The following is a 17,308-nucleotide window of genomic DNA, read 5'->3' as shown; positions in this document are numbered from 1 at the left end:
TGCCCGAATGGCGCCTTCAGAGATGTCGGAAATATTGCTTTTGAAGGCGTTTAAAGCAAAGAGTATAGTGGTCGTAAATGCAGCAGCAGGGACTTCAGAATTATATGTTCGGCTACCGGTTATAAACAGTACATGAAGTTAGCAAAACGTACAGGTAGTTAAGACGACAAAAAAAGAACGAAAAAGAAAAAAAAAAAGCAGAACGTTCCATAGACGTTCGTGTCCCTGACAGTCTTTACTGAGGGAAATGCGCGCCATCAAAACCCAGACACTGCTACAACTTCCGGTCTACAGTACCTGCAGCAAGTCCTTAATGTTGTTCCATTATTTTCGTGAAGCGGCTTCGGGAACCAACTTGACGTCCGACAAGGAAGAAATTGCCAGAGAAACATCCAGCGAGGCTACTGTGGGTAACTCTGTCACTACCATCGGCCTGTCGCTCCATTAGCTTTCTTTCATCTCGAGTGTAATATTTAGCAGTTTGTAGCAGCGGGCTTTTTAATTTGTATAACCATAGGAAAAATCAGACAAGCCCAGGCGAAACTAATTAGATAATAACTATAAATCACTGGTTTACAATCAGATTTGTAGAGTTGTACAAGGTTGTAATTTTTTCAATAAGTTATTGTTGATAACTAATAAGTTAGTAGCGTCATGCACAGAAAACTGAACTTACCTGTCGCTTCCAGTACTTGAACAGTTTTTCCATTTCTTACCATGTTCTTCATATTAGATTAATACAACGGTGAACAAAACAATTTAAATGAAACCACTGAGAATTACCTGTTGTCATTTAGTGCAGTTAGATTTCCCCAAACTGATTTGTAGATGGTCAGATTTTCAGTTTAGTTTGGCTGCACACAGAAGGTTTATGAGACAACAGGCACCTGGGCACAAACAAGGCCCCCCACTCCTTCTACATAGGAACAAGACCCACATATTGAGCGACCACTTCATTTGTAATCAGTTTGTACCTTTTTTTTTTAACGTACTTGTTTTGCATCTGTTTTAGTTCTTTTTGTTCATCTTTATGGTCCTTCTGTGTCTTCTTTTTTTAACCTGTTTTATGTCCCTTTTGTCGTAGTTTTTTGTCCCTATGTACTTGTTTTGCATCTCTTTTGGACATTGATCTCTGATCATTCGTCTCAGTTTTTACTTATTTTGAGTGTGCATCTTTGTGTTCATTTAGCATCTAGTTTTACTCGTTTTGCACCTCTCTGTGGTCGTTTTGAGTGTCTTTGTGGCCTATTTGCATCTCTTAGTAGTTATTTGATTGAACTTTCCTACAGTCACTTCATACAGAGGCTCTGGCCCAGGGGCTCCCTGAGCCCTTGGGTCTTGTTCAGTAAGCCGTTCATGGCTGTATGTGACATCACAATACAAATCACGGTAAGGACAAGTCAAAACCAAAAAGGTAGGTTGATCGGCTTTTTAAAAGATGAGGGGTCACCAGTTGAGATGTAAGCATACTGAAGTGCAATTTCCATTCAAACTTTAAACTTACAACCTGTAATGAATGTTCTGATATCTGTTATTATCTTTTGACGATATGGCCTCTGGTTCTTTCTTTCTTTGAACAGGTTTTTATATGATGTCAGCCTCCAATAACACATTTGAAAATGTGAAAGCAGTTATCTTATCAGCTCATAAGAGCACTACATCAAGAGAAAAGGTCGACTTCTACAACTCCTGGGCAGAGAACTATGACCAGGTGAGACGACTGAAGCAACAGTAGTAGTAGTTGGTAGTATTTCTTTTATTTTTATTTTTTAGTCCCATTAATTTATAGGACAGATACTTTAAATGATACTATTGTGCAGAAATGAAGTCAACAATCTCTTGTTGGAAAAGAATGTAGTTTAAAATATATATCATCATGTGGCTCTGTATCTGTGTATTTTCTAAAATGAAAAATGGCTTCCGTTTTCTTTAGCCAAATGTAGATGTACAGTGCTCAAAGCAATCCTATAGTTTGTACCTGATGGTAAGATCAGTTGTTTTTATATATAATTAATAAATGTGTTCAGAGACCTGTTAATGTTTACCTTCCTCTGGTTTGCTGAAAGCCACAGTTCTTTCTTCAAACCTGTTTCAATAGGACGTGGCTGTTCTAGACTACCGTGCGCCAGGTCTGGCAGCAAACAGCATCTCTTCCCATTTCAGTGGTGACCGAGAAGCAGCTGTCGTGTTGGATGTGGCTTGTGGTACAGGACTGGTGGCCAAACAGGTAAACTCAGAAGACAGAGAACAAATTCGTGGACTGATAAGACTCTGGTCAAAGGAAAACTGAATCAAAAGGAGTAGCGGCATATTTACAGTTTTGACACACAAGTACGTATTTTAATATTTGTCAAAAGTCTTTTTTTAAAAATGTTTCTGTTTTTCATTTTAGAGTGACGAGACTAAAATATATTCTTTTCTACAAAATTTGACTCCTCTGTTGACGTTTGGTCAGATCAGAAGATAAAGTATTTCCACTAAATGTCTAGAAATCTCATATGATTCTCTCTGTACATATTTCACCTCTTTTGGATCGAACTTTTATTTCAGACCTTTCCACACCTGGTCCTGCAATGTAAAACATTACAGGCCTATCGTTTTTTAATTCCAGTGTTCGATTGATTTGACCAGTATGACTGATTAACAGCCAGTCTCTGTTGTACAGATGAAGAGACATGGATTCGGACAATTTGTGGGTATTGATGGAAGTAAAGCTATGTTGGAGTTGGCCAGAGAGAGCGGGTTGTACCTGGACCTGAAGCACTCCATGCTGGGAGAGGAGCCAATACCTTTCCAGTGGGGTAATATATTATTCATTACTTCACATGGGTCAGTGATCACTGTGATTCACTTAGTGATTGTCAGGCAAGGTGGGTTTCTTCAGTAGTTGTGTGTCTTTGTTACTATTATTTTCAGTTTGGTCTGTTTAGTCTGCCACTGCTTGCTGCTGTTCCTGATTTATTACACGTTTATGTTACCAATAGCATTTTAATCACTGTTGGAAGTTGTGGTTGTTTTATTGTTTAGTCTGTCTGTGATCAACTTTATAAAATTAAATTGAAAAAACCTGATATTATGGCAATTAAATATTAATAGACTTTAGTATTATTATCAGTAGTAGCACTAGTTGTAGACATTACATTTGGAATCATGATTATCTCATTTTGAATTGAAACTCTTCCTCCACTTTGCTCCTCTTCTTCCAGCAGACTCGTTTGATGTGGTTGTTATTGTTGGAGCGCTGAGTGTTGGTCAGGTCCCGGTTGGTGTGGTCAGAGAGCTTTGCAAATCCACCAAACCAGGTAAGGATTTTGTTTTTGGTTTGGTGCCGTCTCGGCTGTAGTTCTGGTCTCTGGTTGTAAATCCCGTGTCTTCTCATCTCCTCGCTGTGCAGCAGGTGTGTTTTAATCACTCAACAACACAACTGCACTGTTGCCTGTATCCACTAGGTGGCTACGTTTGCATGACAACCAGAAGTAACCTTGACAATCTGGAATACAGAGGTGCCCTGGAGCGTGAGCTGAAGCAGATGGAGGAAGAGGGGCTCTGGAGTTGTGTAGCTGTCACTGAGGTGGAAGACTGGGAGAGAGCAGTGTCAGAGCAGGAGGACGGTTATATATCTGGCGCAGTGTACCTCTACAAGAAACTACAACTAAACTGAATTATTCAAAAAGATACAAAATATTCAAATAACTCACTTTACACTTCATATAGAAAATGTCAGGATTTTTTTTGACATTGTCAGTCTCTTATAGACTCAAGGCTGAAGATGTGAAACCGCTTTCACAGATAATTTAAATTTAAGACTTAAAATTTCATGACCAAATGTGTCAGTTTCATGTTTAATAAAATCCTTGCTACGTGCATATGCATGTTTCAGTAAAATCGGTATCTGAAAAATGTGCTTGTTGTACTCCTCGAGAACCACTTCAGATATCTACAGATGGACACTATCTTGTAGATATGCAGTAAAGTCCATAGACATGAGAACTTTGAAATAAAAGAAGATTTAGCTGTGTCATTGTCTGTGTACTGTGTCTTTAGGACATTAACATCTGCTGCACATTAATCAGACTAACAAACATGGGGTGTTACTTAAATCTAATGCCACTCATTTGCTACTTAAAGCTATTTCCTTTAGCGTTGCGGTAAAACTTATATTAAAGTGCCGAACATATTTTTTTGTTCATAACTGATGAGGTCCTTTTCAATGGCAGCCTGTTAAGTCTTTTTCAGGTAGTCTAGTTATAACACACGATAAAACTTTATGGATGCAAATATACAATTTACGCATGCAGCAATGATGTGTGAACTATATATATTTTATAAGTAATGGTATAGAGGTCTAAGTATTAAAAATAAACATATACATAATAACATATTAAAATATCTTATTGTATAACATTTATGTCCCGTACCACACACTAGTAAGTAATATGAAGCCATGTAACATATAATCTTAGATATGTTACTACTATAATAATAAAAAAGTTATATATAAATGAGGATAAGGTGGAGCTGTGTAATGGGCTTGTCTCAATGTGTGTGCAACATTAAGCCAAATACTGGTCCACAGAGTCCAGACTTCTGGAGATTGGACAGAATGAAGGGAAGGTGTCCAGATTTGAATAGCTGTGTGTGGAGACTGTACTTCACAAAGCTTGCTAGAGAGAAAAAAAAATGGACTCAACATTTAAATTTAGGGTGTATTTGTGTGTAAGGGGGTGTCACTAGTTGGCCAACTATTTTTTTTTTGCCCCATAGACCCCTAAACAATTTAATCTGGTCCAGCCCGTTGTATGGTGTTAAGATTGAAATCTTGCAACTTCGCCAACAGTAAGGTCACAGACCAAAGCTCATCTATGCAGCTCGTATCCCCTGTCTCCTTTATTGGCTCCCCCTGCCCTGGAGTTTCCCCCCCACCTTCAACTGAGGAGAAATCTTAATTATGTAATCTTTCAATAACAGTCCCTGAAGGTAATTAGATGTCTTGACAGGCAGAAACCAAATTATATTTATTAGAATACTTGTGACAAACGTAACAAGTTATTTCCCTTTGGGATAGAGATTGCCACTGCTGCTTTGCTTTGTCCGTGTTAGCTTGCTCGCTCAATTATTACTGCTTTGCTTTTATCTTTATTATGCTTTGTTTTACCTGATTTGTTTTACCTATTACTGCTTTTTACCTTTTGATTGGTTAGTGTTTTAATTTACTAACTAATAACTTAAGGATGTTGTTTGCACAAACTATAATTGTATCCTTGTAGTGAGGATACAAGTACTTCCAAAAGCGAGGTACTTGTAGGCAAATCTTTCAGCTATCAAAAAGAACCAACAGGAGTAAAAGTCCTAGTCCTTCGGAAAGAGATAAGTCAAAGATAGCAGTTCACCAGTAGAAAAGGCGGCGTGGAGTTGCCTAGAGAGTCTTAGATTATCCAGTTTGACATAAAAAAAAAGGTTATCAGTGTAATTTTTCAAGTTTTTTTTTTTGGGGGGGGGGGCATTATCACCCTTCTTTGAAGGAGTACAGTACAGATGTGACCGGAAATGAGAGACGAGATAGATACCACAGCTGCAGTATGGCGAGCATCTTACCCACACCATTCCTTTAAAGCCTGCTTCAGGCACACAGATAGTACCCATACCTACATTAGAGTAACTCACTTTCTGAGAATTCTCCCTTCCCTCTCCTCTTCTCCACAGCCCCCCTCTTTAGCTGTCTGGAATACTGGCTCACTTATACATACTATTTGAAGTGTAGTACACATGCACAAACTTGAATTTCTCATTGTAAAAAAGTGCATTAAATGTGTTCATTTATCATTGACTGAGTCATATTATATATTGGCTTTCACAGCTAGGATAATATGGCAGCAGGAGGGGACAGATCATGCGTGACCCAGTCCATATGGCCATTTAATTAATTTTGTTTATTCATTTTCTAAAAAAAAAAAAAAATACAAGGTCAACAGTCCACAACTATTTGTCTCTGTTGTGGTCTCTGAATATTGCAGCAAATTTTGTGCCTCCTGCTGAAACTAGTATCTTTTGAAATCTGGTCCACTGCAGTTTTTATCACTAGTGTAGTTAATAGTAATTTATTGTACTACTAGCCATAAGAGGATCTGTGTTTTACATCAGCCTCTTTTCCAGACTCTGCTCCACATTCAGCAGGGGGATGGTTCTAAAATGCTTTGTCCTGGTAGAGTTTCTTGAGCACGTTCTTGGGACTCTAGTAAAGACTCTTTGGGGCTGAAGGATACCTCTGCAACAAGCCAGTTATCTGGGAGTTAGATCGTCCTCCATGCTACGTTCAGCAGCTTTCACAGACGTCTCCTCAGCCTCTCACAGTGCTTGTACACCTTGTATTGATTCCCACCAGGCCTCCCTCTCTTTGTCTTTGTCCCACGTTGAATCCCTTGAACTCCTCCACCTCTTTCTTTGATACCTTAAGGTCTCCTGATCTTTCGTCACCAAGGATTTTTGACAGGTACTTGAAGTGTGTTTCGTTGAACTTCACCTTCTCTTTTGCTCGTCATCTTCTGTCCCTCCGATGGCACGATTCCAGGCACAAGGTCTTAAAGGTCTTAATGCTCTCCCTCAGTCGGTCATGGATTGTTTTGAAGTTGGCCTTTCGCGATCTGTTGCCTGGAGGAAAACTCTTCTTACTTTTCTCAGGTCGTGATCTCCTTTGAGGGCAAGTTCTCTCTCATTAGTGCAGGAGCCTTGAGGTTTCCTCTCTCCCGTTCCAAAGCAGTCAGCTTCCATTTTTTAGATTATACTTTTCTGTATACTTTTCTGCTTTCTGACCCTAGTCAGGAAGTCCAATCTCATGTTTCAAGTCAATGTAAATTGCGACATGTAGAATATTTAGCCATAGTGCTGTCAAAATAACATTTAATTAATATAATCAAATATTTTTATGTTTGAGGTTGGGACGTTACTTAAAAAATGTGATGCAACATGTAATTACATCAGATCATATTTTTCAAAATATAAATGTATCATTGCTTACAAATTTCAATTTGAGGTTAACCTCTCCTTTTCCTTTGTGTAGTGCTTACGTCCTGTACCTGTACCCAACTGGGACTGGATGTGCACACTATCCGCTTTCACTGTTGCCATTTATGTTATCTCTAAGTAACTGTAATATGGGGTGTCCTGTCTTGCAAATTTTGGTAAAAGTCTTCAGTATCTCTCTGTAACAGAAAATTTAAATGACTTAATAAGCAACAAAATTAAAAAAAAAAAAAATCACTTTAGGTAATATTTATTACAGGTTTAACACTCAAAAACATGTCTAATCTGTTTCATCAGGACTGTGTAGGTGTGGTTTGATCAGATTTGATTGACAGTGACAGTAAAAACCCAACAGCTGTCATCAGACTTTGATTAAAATGTTGCGAAACTGATTGGTGCAGAAACATTATGTGCCAAGTATGTATGAGTCCCACCCACTTCTTCTTTGAAAGAGTTTGTACCAATCAATACCAATCAAAAAATATTGCAATATAAGTAAGTAATATTTGAATGAATTACTATTACTATCATTATTATTATTATTATTATTATTATTATCATTTGAAATACACTGGTAACTTTCAAAAAACTGGAGGTTATGCACATAACCCATGTTTCCTGAGGGAGGGAAAGAAGGTACAGCACATCAGTACGGGGACAGCATCCTCGCAAGACCAACCTCGAGAACCTCTCTCAAAACACCTTCTTCTGCCGTCTTCTTCTAAGGCTACAGAAGACCCTGTATGGTGAACGGCTGACTTATGTTTTTACCTTGTTTCCCTCCCTCATTGGTTATATGCATAACCTCCGGTTCCCTTTCGGTCTGTACGCTCGTTACAACACATCAGTATGGGGACTTAGCATCATGTGCCCCTGCCGGTTGAGTGAAAAGATCCAGCCCTGGCACAGCAGTAATAGGGATGTCAGCTGCTGAGAGCACAGACTGAGGGACAACCCCCGCTTCGAGAGAAAAAACTGACATCCTCCACTGAAACACCTTTTAAAAGAGCTCATGACACAGCTATGACCCCGGTGGAGCGAGTGTGCGAACCGCTGGGCACCTCTGTGCCGTAACTTGAGATTGCCTCTACAGTGAAAGTTTGGAAAGTGCCTGTTGCGCAACACCTGCACTGAGGATAGATTATGTGGATGTTGTTGCTCGGCCAATGCAGTGAAAAAGACGTCAGTTCAAAAGATACTGCTTTATATGATAATGCAGGCACTTAAGGGAAGCAGGATTAGGACGCAGCATCATATTAGCGTTCTCCACTACAAATGCTATGCACGAAGGATGAACCAAGAGCACATGGGGGATCCGTGATTTTCACTGAACACAGGGTCAATAAGAACACGCTCTTGCATGAGAGCACATCGATACCAATATACTCTAGCGGTTCAGTCCCACTGAGGAATTATATTATTGCAAATTGGTCTCTTACGCAGTACACCCTTCATAGAGAGGATGAGAAATCTAGACGAACATGCTCCAGTGTGGCATTGATCAATGCAAACCGAGGAAACACGTACAGGAGTGTCCCTGGCCACTGATAGGTCAGCGTGTCTGTCATACCCCAGTGTGAAGTTCTTTAATACCAGCACAATTTTTCCACTGTCAAAAGGAGGCAAATAGAGGCCAGAGGTCAAGTTTGTTTAAAATGATTTATTACAACAACAAATATATGTATAGACTAGACTATATAGACTGACTCAGTCAGTCTCAGTTGCTACCAATCTGTCCATAATCTGACCATGTGCATTACTATCCCACCACCAAAACATAAATAAAACATGCATTTAGGAACCACAACACAATCAAGTCCATGCAAAACCCAACAAGGAAATCCATAAAAACCCATGCAGCTCAAACAGTAAAATAAAAACATGCGAGACATACACTGACACAAAAGGATAACTTTAGATTAAAATATCTTCTTTGTGGATTGTTGACATGTCTAACCCAAGGGGCACACTCTTGTCCCGTAGTGAGAAGAATATTGGACAATGTACTTTTTCCTTTGGCCCTTCCAAATCAAATGTTCACATATCTGTTCCACCATATCTGGATGCAGTCTCCGCTCCCTCGCCAGGGTGTCACTGTCCGTCTCAGTCAGAAGATATCCAACACGGTTCATGAAATAAGAGGTAACAGTGCATTGAGGAAAGGCTTTTTTTTTTATTTTTTTTTTTATAAATGTTTGTTTACTCCAGGTGGTGTGTTTGTTTTATTTCACTTGGCCTTTGCCCATGCACTGTGCATGCACACACAATGCCGCTGCTGCTGCAGGCCACTTCCTACCTTGGCCATACTTGACAGTTTGAATATGCACAGGGCAAGGGCCGAGGCCAAGCAACTGCTTCCACTGAAGCAACACTGCCGTATGGACAGTGTACATAGACTTTTAATAATAAATGACTCATATGATTTAATAGTTTTATGTCTGATTTTTACCAATTTCTTACCCTGTATTGCTCCAAAAAGAATTCCTTCAAGGACAATAAAAAGATGCACTGATGACAGTGCATGTGCCAAGGCCAAGTATGACCAAGGCAGTGGCCTGGATGCAAACTCATCCACCCCAACCACCTCCTGGCAACTGGCTGCCGTTAATAAATGTAGTGCTTCATTCCTCCAGAAAGGAAAGGTTCCCTCTCAATGAAATCCATCCGGCGATTGCACTGCCATCACAGTGTAACACGAAAAACAGTTTAGTTCTATATTAACATAATTTCTAGGATTCATCCCAAACACTTAACACCTTAATGAAATTATGTGATGATACAACAACACATTTTTTGGACTTGGCACTCTCCTCTACTCTAGTTATACATACCGAATGTTTTCTAGTTGATTGAATGGATATTTGAGAGCAATGAATATCGACTCAAATTCTCTACCTTTGTTACTGATGTATGTTTACACACTTTTAATGTCTTCTTTATACTCTTTTTTTTTTTGTATTATTCCTGTCTTCAATTTAAAAACAATTGCATAACTACAGCATAACTGAACTGAACTGATATAAAGTGATTGTATTTATTTCTAACACCAGTGATGGATTGTGATTAAGTACATTTCCAGTACTGAAGTACTGTATTTGTACAGGTATGTGATAAATGGACTTCATTTGGGTATTGCATTTTTATCTTACTTTATACTTCTCCTCCACTGCATTTCAGAGAGAAATAATGTACTTTTAAATTCACTACATTTATATGACAGCTGAAGTTCTCATATTAGGATTTCTCATTGAAAAGGTTATACATAAGGTTACGTTTATAAAATACAACCCACTGTTAAAAATAATTCAATCCAATACATTGTACATAAAGCTGTTAAAACAAGCTCCACCAGCTACAACAGTCTAATAATGTCATATCGAATAATTTTTCTGCAGACCCATGTTTTTTTCACTTTTGTGACATTAAGTGCATATTACTGATAATACTTCTGTACTTTTATTTATGTAGTACTTTAAATGCAGGACTTTTACTTGTAATGAGGTATTTTCGCATGTATCGGTACCTTTACTTAATCACAGGATCTGAGTACTTCATCCACCACTCTTTAACACACGTTAGATTACATTAGATTAGGTTAAATTTAGCTTTATTGTCATTACACACAGTAAGTAACAGTACAACGAAATGCAGTTTAGCATCTAACCAGATAGTGTAGACAGTAACAAAGGTGCATAAACAAATGCACAGGACAGACTGAACCAGACTTGACTTGAATGGGTGCTCTGCAATAGAATATTAAGCTTTTCCTGTTACAGAATCACTTTAAGGGCCTTTTGCTGCATAAAATGTCTCAGTGGCAAAGATGGATCTGCTTGGATGAGATTATGATTACACACAAAAAAGGATTTTCCAAGAACTAAAGAAGAGTGAGGGAGATAAGTGGATGGGGGAGAGGGGGTTCCCTCAGAGGGACTCATCAGAGTGTAATGTCCAGCAGCCATAGGAATATCAGATTGGGGAGAATGAGTATTGGAGAGTTAATTTGCCTAGAGATGGGTGTGCTACCACTTTAACTCTGGAAACCCAGAGACCATTACTCCCATCTGTTTTAGCTGCTTTCTGTCCCCTGCCATTTGGCACATAGATTAGAGTAATGGGGGAGAAGGGGCAGGGGTACATTTAGAGACTGCGAATTGCATTCTAGGCTGCGCTGACTGGAAAAAAAAAAGGGCCACAAAGACATAAAGGAGTGAAATCACGTCCTACACAGACAGAAAGAGAGAATAGGCCTTTGAAAGGGTTTTGCTGTGAAGGCATTTAAAGGAGTGAAATAATTGGATGCTGGAGGCCTCGTCTCAGCAAAAGCAAGAATGCAAACTCCATTCTTCTGGTTGTCAACCAGTAAAATCACAACCAAGGGGTTTGAATATCTTATTTTTCACACAACACCATACATTCAATATCAACAAAATGAGGGCATGTTCTTTCTGCAGAATTGTACCTTGGGAAGTTATACACGGGTACCAGGGGATCTACACACTGTATTACTTCTTCAGAGATATTGATCCTTTCATGGCTGCAGATCCACTGCAGATGAAAACAAGTTGCTTCCCTGCTTGGTGTCACACTGGTGAACTTGGCAAGGAATGAATGAATGCCTGAGAAAGAAATGGAGGCAGAGCTGAATGTAATCCTATAACCTATACTTAAAGCAATTGGGTTATGGTTTAAAGAACAAGAGGACAAGGACTGGACAGGCTTATCCTCATACATCCTCATTCAGTTTATGGTAATTGACTGGAGCTGAGTTTCGTTTATTTGACCAACGTTTCGTTCAAATTCAAACCAGTTCAAATAAACTGAGAAACAAAGTCCAAATTACTGTAAACATCCCAGCTTTACTTTGTAACCTCTGCGTCCTAAAAAAAGGGGGAAATCTTTCCAAATGTCGACATTTCCCATATGAAGAAGGCTGAAAACAATCCTCCACCATGATGACATTTGTGAAGTTTTTACCTCTGGTACTGTACACGTCCGCCTCCAGCAAAGCCCTGGTTTGTTGGCAACCCTTATTGCGAGGACAAGACTCTGGGAAGTTTGCTGCTCACCCTAAAACCTCAATGTTTGTGTATGGATAAAACAAACAAGATGCTGTTGATCAGTGGGCCTTCCACTTTGCTTCTAGTCTTTATTGATAAAATAAGCTATTCGGTTCCTGGTTCCAGCTCCGTACTTGCCACACTGACGTGATCTTCTCATCTAACTATTGGAAAGAAAGTGGAAAGGCATATTTTCCAAAATGTTGACCTATTCCTTTAAATCCCCCGACCCACCAGTAATGCATGATATAACTTCTAACACACCTCTATATGTGCAGCCGTGCACTCTGCAGTAGAGAGGAGTACACAGAGGAGTGTAGTTTAATGACTATGTCTTTCTTTCTTTCCTGCTGACTGGTCTCAGTCATCGAACTGAAGATGCCCCTCTGGACGTGTATACCCATGCAGTCCTATCAGTGTCAAGCAGAATTTCACAGATAATTCACATATTTTCACAAAGCCATACAGAGGCAGTGGCAGCGCTGCTTGTACACACACACACACACACACACACACACACACACACACACACACACACACACACACACACACACACACACACACATAAAATATGCATGGCAAAGGACCATGAATATTTTTAAGTGTTTGCATATGCTCATATTGTATATGCTTGTGTATTTGTGTGTGCACCATTTGTCTGTACCTGGCAAAGTCAGTCATCCAGGCGGATGGGATTTCTCTAATCTGTCAAGCTGCACAGAAGAAATGACAAATGCAGACTGATTGTTTTATATCTACAGGGCTTATTTCAGTGTGATTTATATGTGCGTGACTGTGTGCGTGTGTGTGTGTGTGTGTGTGTGTGTGTGTGTATTATATCCATATGCTTCTGTTTTTGACGAGACAAACCTATTTATGGGTATTTCTTTTGTCATAACCACCATGCTGCCTCAGGAGGGACTAACCAGGCAGCAAAATGAGAACTTCCTCTTTTATTGTTTATCCTTTTCATTTGACTTGATGCAGTGAAAATAACAAAGGAAAGAGATGCTTTTATTTAGGTTCAAACAGACCTTTATGGGGGCTTTTTGGTGCAACTCTCAGAGAAAATGGCTTCTTTAGCTGAGAAACTTTCTCAATGAGATGCAAATACATTGCACATGTGCACACACACTCACACACACTCACAAACACACACACACACACACACACACACACACACACACACACAGAAACACACATACACATTAAATACTAAATTTCTTCTTGAAACACTGCATTTGCTGAGACACTGCATTGTAACAATGTCTTTTTTCATGATCAGTCACTGAATGGTTCACACATAGTGGGTGTCAGTTGCAGCACAGGAGCCGTCTGGGCATTGCTATGCACAAACTGAATCAAGCAAATCATCCTCACAAAATCCAATCATTCTGCAATACAGGTATTCCACGTGTGGCTTTATTCAATTACAGAAGAACTGTTTTCCAAAACATGATTTCAGTGTTGAACTATATCATAACCAAAAGCTTTTTTGTTGACTCAGTGGGATTGAGGTAAATGGGATTTAGTTTGTAATAGTTATTTTAACTATCAATGGTAAATGTTACATGTAAGGGCTATTTTGTACTGATGTCGAGAATCCAGGTGAGAGTCACAGTCAGAGCCGCACTTGTAAGTGTACATTACCTAAAATGTTTCGAAAATCAAACATTTTAAAATGTGTGGCATCCACTAATTTGGGTCATTTTGATTTCAACAGACAGTTACCTCAGCTTGGAAAGACCCACAATTATTATCAACTTAACTGTAATATCAGTGAGTGTAAAAACCTTTTGTCATTTTGACACTGCTACTTGTGATGCGTGACTAATACTGGGATCAGACTACACCAATATTTTTAGATAGTCACTGTGTCAGATTAGGCCATCAAAGAGACATAAATCCTTGCCGTGTCTCGGCTGAGAGATATTGCAGACTACATGTTGGATTCCAGTCATACCAGTCATCCGCACCAGCAGCGCCAACATGAAATGTTTACGTACAGAGGCGATTTTATGAATTAGAGTGAAAGTGGAGCCATAATGTGCAGATCCAAAGGTGGATCGGGTTCAGTGAAATGAAGTCAACATCATTCGTACTTGTTTGCAAGTGTGCACTGAGGAGTGGGCTGTGCACCTATGGGCCAACATCATGGAATAGAGGTTGTTGTAGAAGTTGTTCTGACATGGTAGATTTTTGTTGGGACGTCGTGAGGCATCCCAGGTGCTGCGTTGTTTGTCTTCCATTGTAACAGAACCAAACCTCAAATGATGAAAAACATTGGAAATATGACATGTTTTTCTCATGTTTGACTATGGGGAATGTTACAGTCTCCTCAGCGGTCCACAAATATCTGACGCTTTTGTCTGCAGCAAATTTTTCACCTGTCAGTGGAACGGAGGCTTGAGTGACATCTTAGTCACATGATTATTGTACATCATGATTTATTTGCAAGTGTGTTTTAATTGGACTTTATGCATTTTCTTTTACATCGATTACGTGAACTTTTTTTATGCGGAAACTGAAACTGTGGATAAAAGGTGGATGACGTTATGACACACTACACAGGATCAAATGAGGGATTTGTTGTGCCCAGCTTTTCTGTTACGTACATATTTGCATAGTTATCAGGCAGACATTTTGTAGTCTGATCCCAGCATTAGTGTCCGATCTCTTCGTGGAAACACCTTCCTGATACATCATAATTTCCCACCAAAGCCACCCTCACGCTATAGTAACATATTTACAACAAATCATCCTACACAAAATCGTGACGGGAAGAGTCTTGGTCACACAAGACGAGCCATATGGTCACCGTCACCGTCACCACTCAGTGATTGGAGTTGGAGGTCACACTGCCTTTTGCTTTGCTCTGCAGATCTGGGGAAGGTGATGGCTGTATCAAATAAGATATTGATCTAACTTGTGTGTTTGTGTGCGTGTGTGTGTGTGTGGGGGGGGGGTACTATTGTTCTTCTAGTCTCCCTATAATCTATTTATCTAAAAGCTTTATAGTATCTGTGAACTGCAGGTCATTCTTTAATGCTAAGGTCCTCAGGGCATTTTAGAAATTAGCCAGCGTCTTGTTGAATATTTGATTTCTTCTCCCTCCTTTGACTGTGTGTGTGTGTGTGTGTTTGTGCGTGTTTGTGTGTGTGTGTGTGTGTGTGTGTGTGTGTGTGTGTGTGTGTGTGTGTGTGTGTGTGTGTGTGTGTGTGTGTGTGTGCTTTATTCTTATTTGTGCGGACAGGCCCTGAATATGAAGCCTGAGCCCTCTTTTTACTGCTTATGTAGCTCACTAACATGAGGTGACACTGTTGATCTGGCAATAGATCAATAGGACAGTCACAAACTGTCACACTGGGAGATAATGAGGCATCACTCACGCTCACAGCATCATGTGTTTACTGAAGCCATATTGAAAGCATTTGTTTGGTGTGCACTGTAATTTTGTATAAGGACTAGGATATTTACAGAACTTGTTATAGTGTAAAACCATTTTATTACATAAGTTGGATATAAAATTTCAGTTAAACTTTCCTTGAGTTAACAGTTCCAGGCTTAAATTCCCTCTAAACATCAAAGAAAGCGTTCTTTCCTCTGGATCCCTTTTTCAAATTTCAAATCTTGAAAGAAATGTCAGTGGCCTGTGACAAGATAGATTGTGCTTGAGGGACTACATCACAACAATATGTGATTAAAGGTTTAATGGTTTAAGTTCGTATTGGTACAGAAAAATGTGAGGCCAGGAACGAGGATATTTAGCATTGGGAGTTTGAGCCCCGGGTGCTACCTGAAGAAGGAAGAGATTCAGGCAGGAAACAGAATAAATATTAAATGAAAAAGGGAAGATGAGATTGAAGGGAGGAAGATGGGTGTAAGGAGGTCGAGGGATGGATGAAAGAGAGGGAAGGGAAGTTGAGTCAATAGTAGTGAAACGATCAGGAGAGGATGGGTTAACAAGGTATAAGTTGGCCCTTTCATGTTATCAGCCATGTGGTTGAGGCATTGCCCTGTTTAAGTATTTACATCCACTGATGTAGCGTTGCACTTCTATAACAGTTTTTAAAAGAAGTATCACAATTGATGCAGCAGAACAAATAGCATCTTTTTTTATTATATGCATTGCTCTTCCTTGTCAAAATCTGGCACCTTCATAACCCACAATGCAACATGACCACGGACACTTTGATTGGAGATACGGGTGTATTATGCAGGTAGCCACTAAGACAACCTTGAGCTTTTGGCCTGAAGCAGAGAGGAAAAGCAGGCCACAGAGGTGGGGTTGTCTTACTTCTTTCCAACTCCACATGACCAGTTTTTTTTTTGTCATTTTCTAACTTATAGTCTTCAGACTTTTTTCACCTATTGCCGTTTACAGGTCCTCAAGACATTAAACAAATGTGTAAAATCAGTAGAGATCCCATTTGAATTTTTATTTTACGTTGTTTTAGCATGCAACCTGAACCACAGTTGAAAGTAGCTTGAAAATACATTATGATCAAGTGTAAACATACAGTTCTTTAACTTAAAACTGCACTAATAGTTATTTGTATATTAAATCAGTGTCAGTGAGATCTATGCATTCTTATCCATATTTTAACAGTGGATCTTTATGGAAGGGACGGCTCGTAGTGATGCATTATCATCCGACTCTGCAGTTCTCCTCAGCTCTTCAAATGTTTTCCAGCTCATTGTCTTGGTTTACAAGCCCCTGACTTTGCGGTTTTGATCCGCTCTCACTGCTCTCATCAGCACTGATCAGGATTCCAGCAGGAGCGGGCAGCTCCAGAAACCCACAGGAGGCAGACGAAGGTAGCGACTAGCCGGTGAACAAAGTGGAACATTTAGCAGCTAAAGAGCCAGAAATTTCCCTCAGGAGTTGGTGGAGACCAAAAACACAGCTACAATAAGAGTGAATACTGGACTTACATTCCCCAAATGGCCAGAAACATGACTAAATATGACTGGTAATGTTGCTCCATTTCTGGATGAGTATATAATATTAACCATGTCAGCTTTACAAGGTGATAATATGCCAATGTTGTTTTTACAGTTTGTTCCGTTGCTTCCAAAACAATTAATGGCCAAAAACGTCTATTATTGCTGCTTGAATTAAAGTCATTAATCTGTCTAAATGTGTTTACAAATAATAAGGTTCACAAACTCAGAGCCAATAATATTAAGCAGCTACTCCATTAGCTCCCCCTCTGCAACAACTAAAA

The 17,308-nt window shown here is 39.4% G+C and overlaps 1 protein-coding gene across 3 annotated transcripts; it reads left to right on the top strand.

The window, feature by feature from the left end:
• The first annotated feature begins 5 nt into the window (after positions 1-5).
• On the top strand, positions 6-4,124 carry mettl27 (methyltransferase like 27). Of its 3 annotated transcripts, none has more exons than XM_040150042.1 (6): positions 6-406; positions 1,581-1,711; positions 2,099-2,227; positions 2,666-2,801; positions 3,207-3,302; positions 3,450-4,121. In XM_040150042.1, the coding sequence occupies exons 2-6, from the start codon at positions 1,589-1,591 to the stop codon at positions 3,659-3,661; spliced, it is 696 nt and encodes a 231-aa protein (XP_040005976.1). In that variant the 5' UTR covers positions 6-406; positions 1,581-1,588; the 3' UTR covers positions 3,662-4,121. The 3 variants fall into 3 exon arrangements, with proteins under 3 accessions (XP_040005976.1, XP_040005977.1, XP_040005978.1); XM_040150043.1 differs by having other exon boundaries at positions 7-406; positions 3,210-3,302; positions 3,450-4,120; XM_040150044.1 differs by lacking the exon at positions 6-406 and having other exon boundaries at positions 1,582-1,711; positions 3,210-3,302; positions 3,450-4,124.
• The last annotated feature ends 13,184 nt before the right edge of the window (positions 4,125-17,308 follow it).

The sequence above is a fragment of the Xiphias gladius genome, chromosome 17, assembly GCF_016859285.1.
Source record: "Xiphias gladius isolate SHS-SW01 ecotype Sanya breed wild chromosome 17, ASM1685928v1, whole genome shotgun sequence".
NCBI lineage: Eukaryota > Metazoa > Chordata > Actinopteri > Istiophoriformes > Xiphiidae > Xiphias > Xiphias gladius.
The sequence above is the reverse complement of the archived record's forward strand: the minus strand, read 5'-3'. Positions and strand labels throughout refer to the sequence as shown.

Coding starts and splice junctions, on each gene's coding strand:
- mettl27 (XM_040150042.1), top strand. CDS start 1,589: ATGATGTCAGCCTCCAATAACACATTTGAAAATGTGAAAGCAGTTATC. Junction 1,712..2,098: donor GGGCAGAGAACTATGACCAG/GTGAGACGACTG, acceptor CTGTTTCAATAG/GACGTGGCTGTTCTAGACTA. Junction 2,228..2,665: donor CAGGACTGGTGGCCAAACAG/GTAAACTCAGAA, acceptor TCTGTTGTACAG/ATGAAGAGACATGGATTCGG.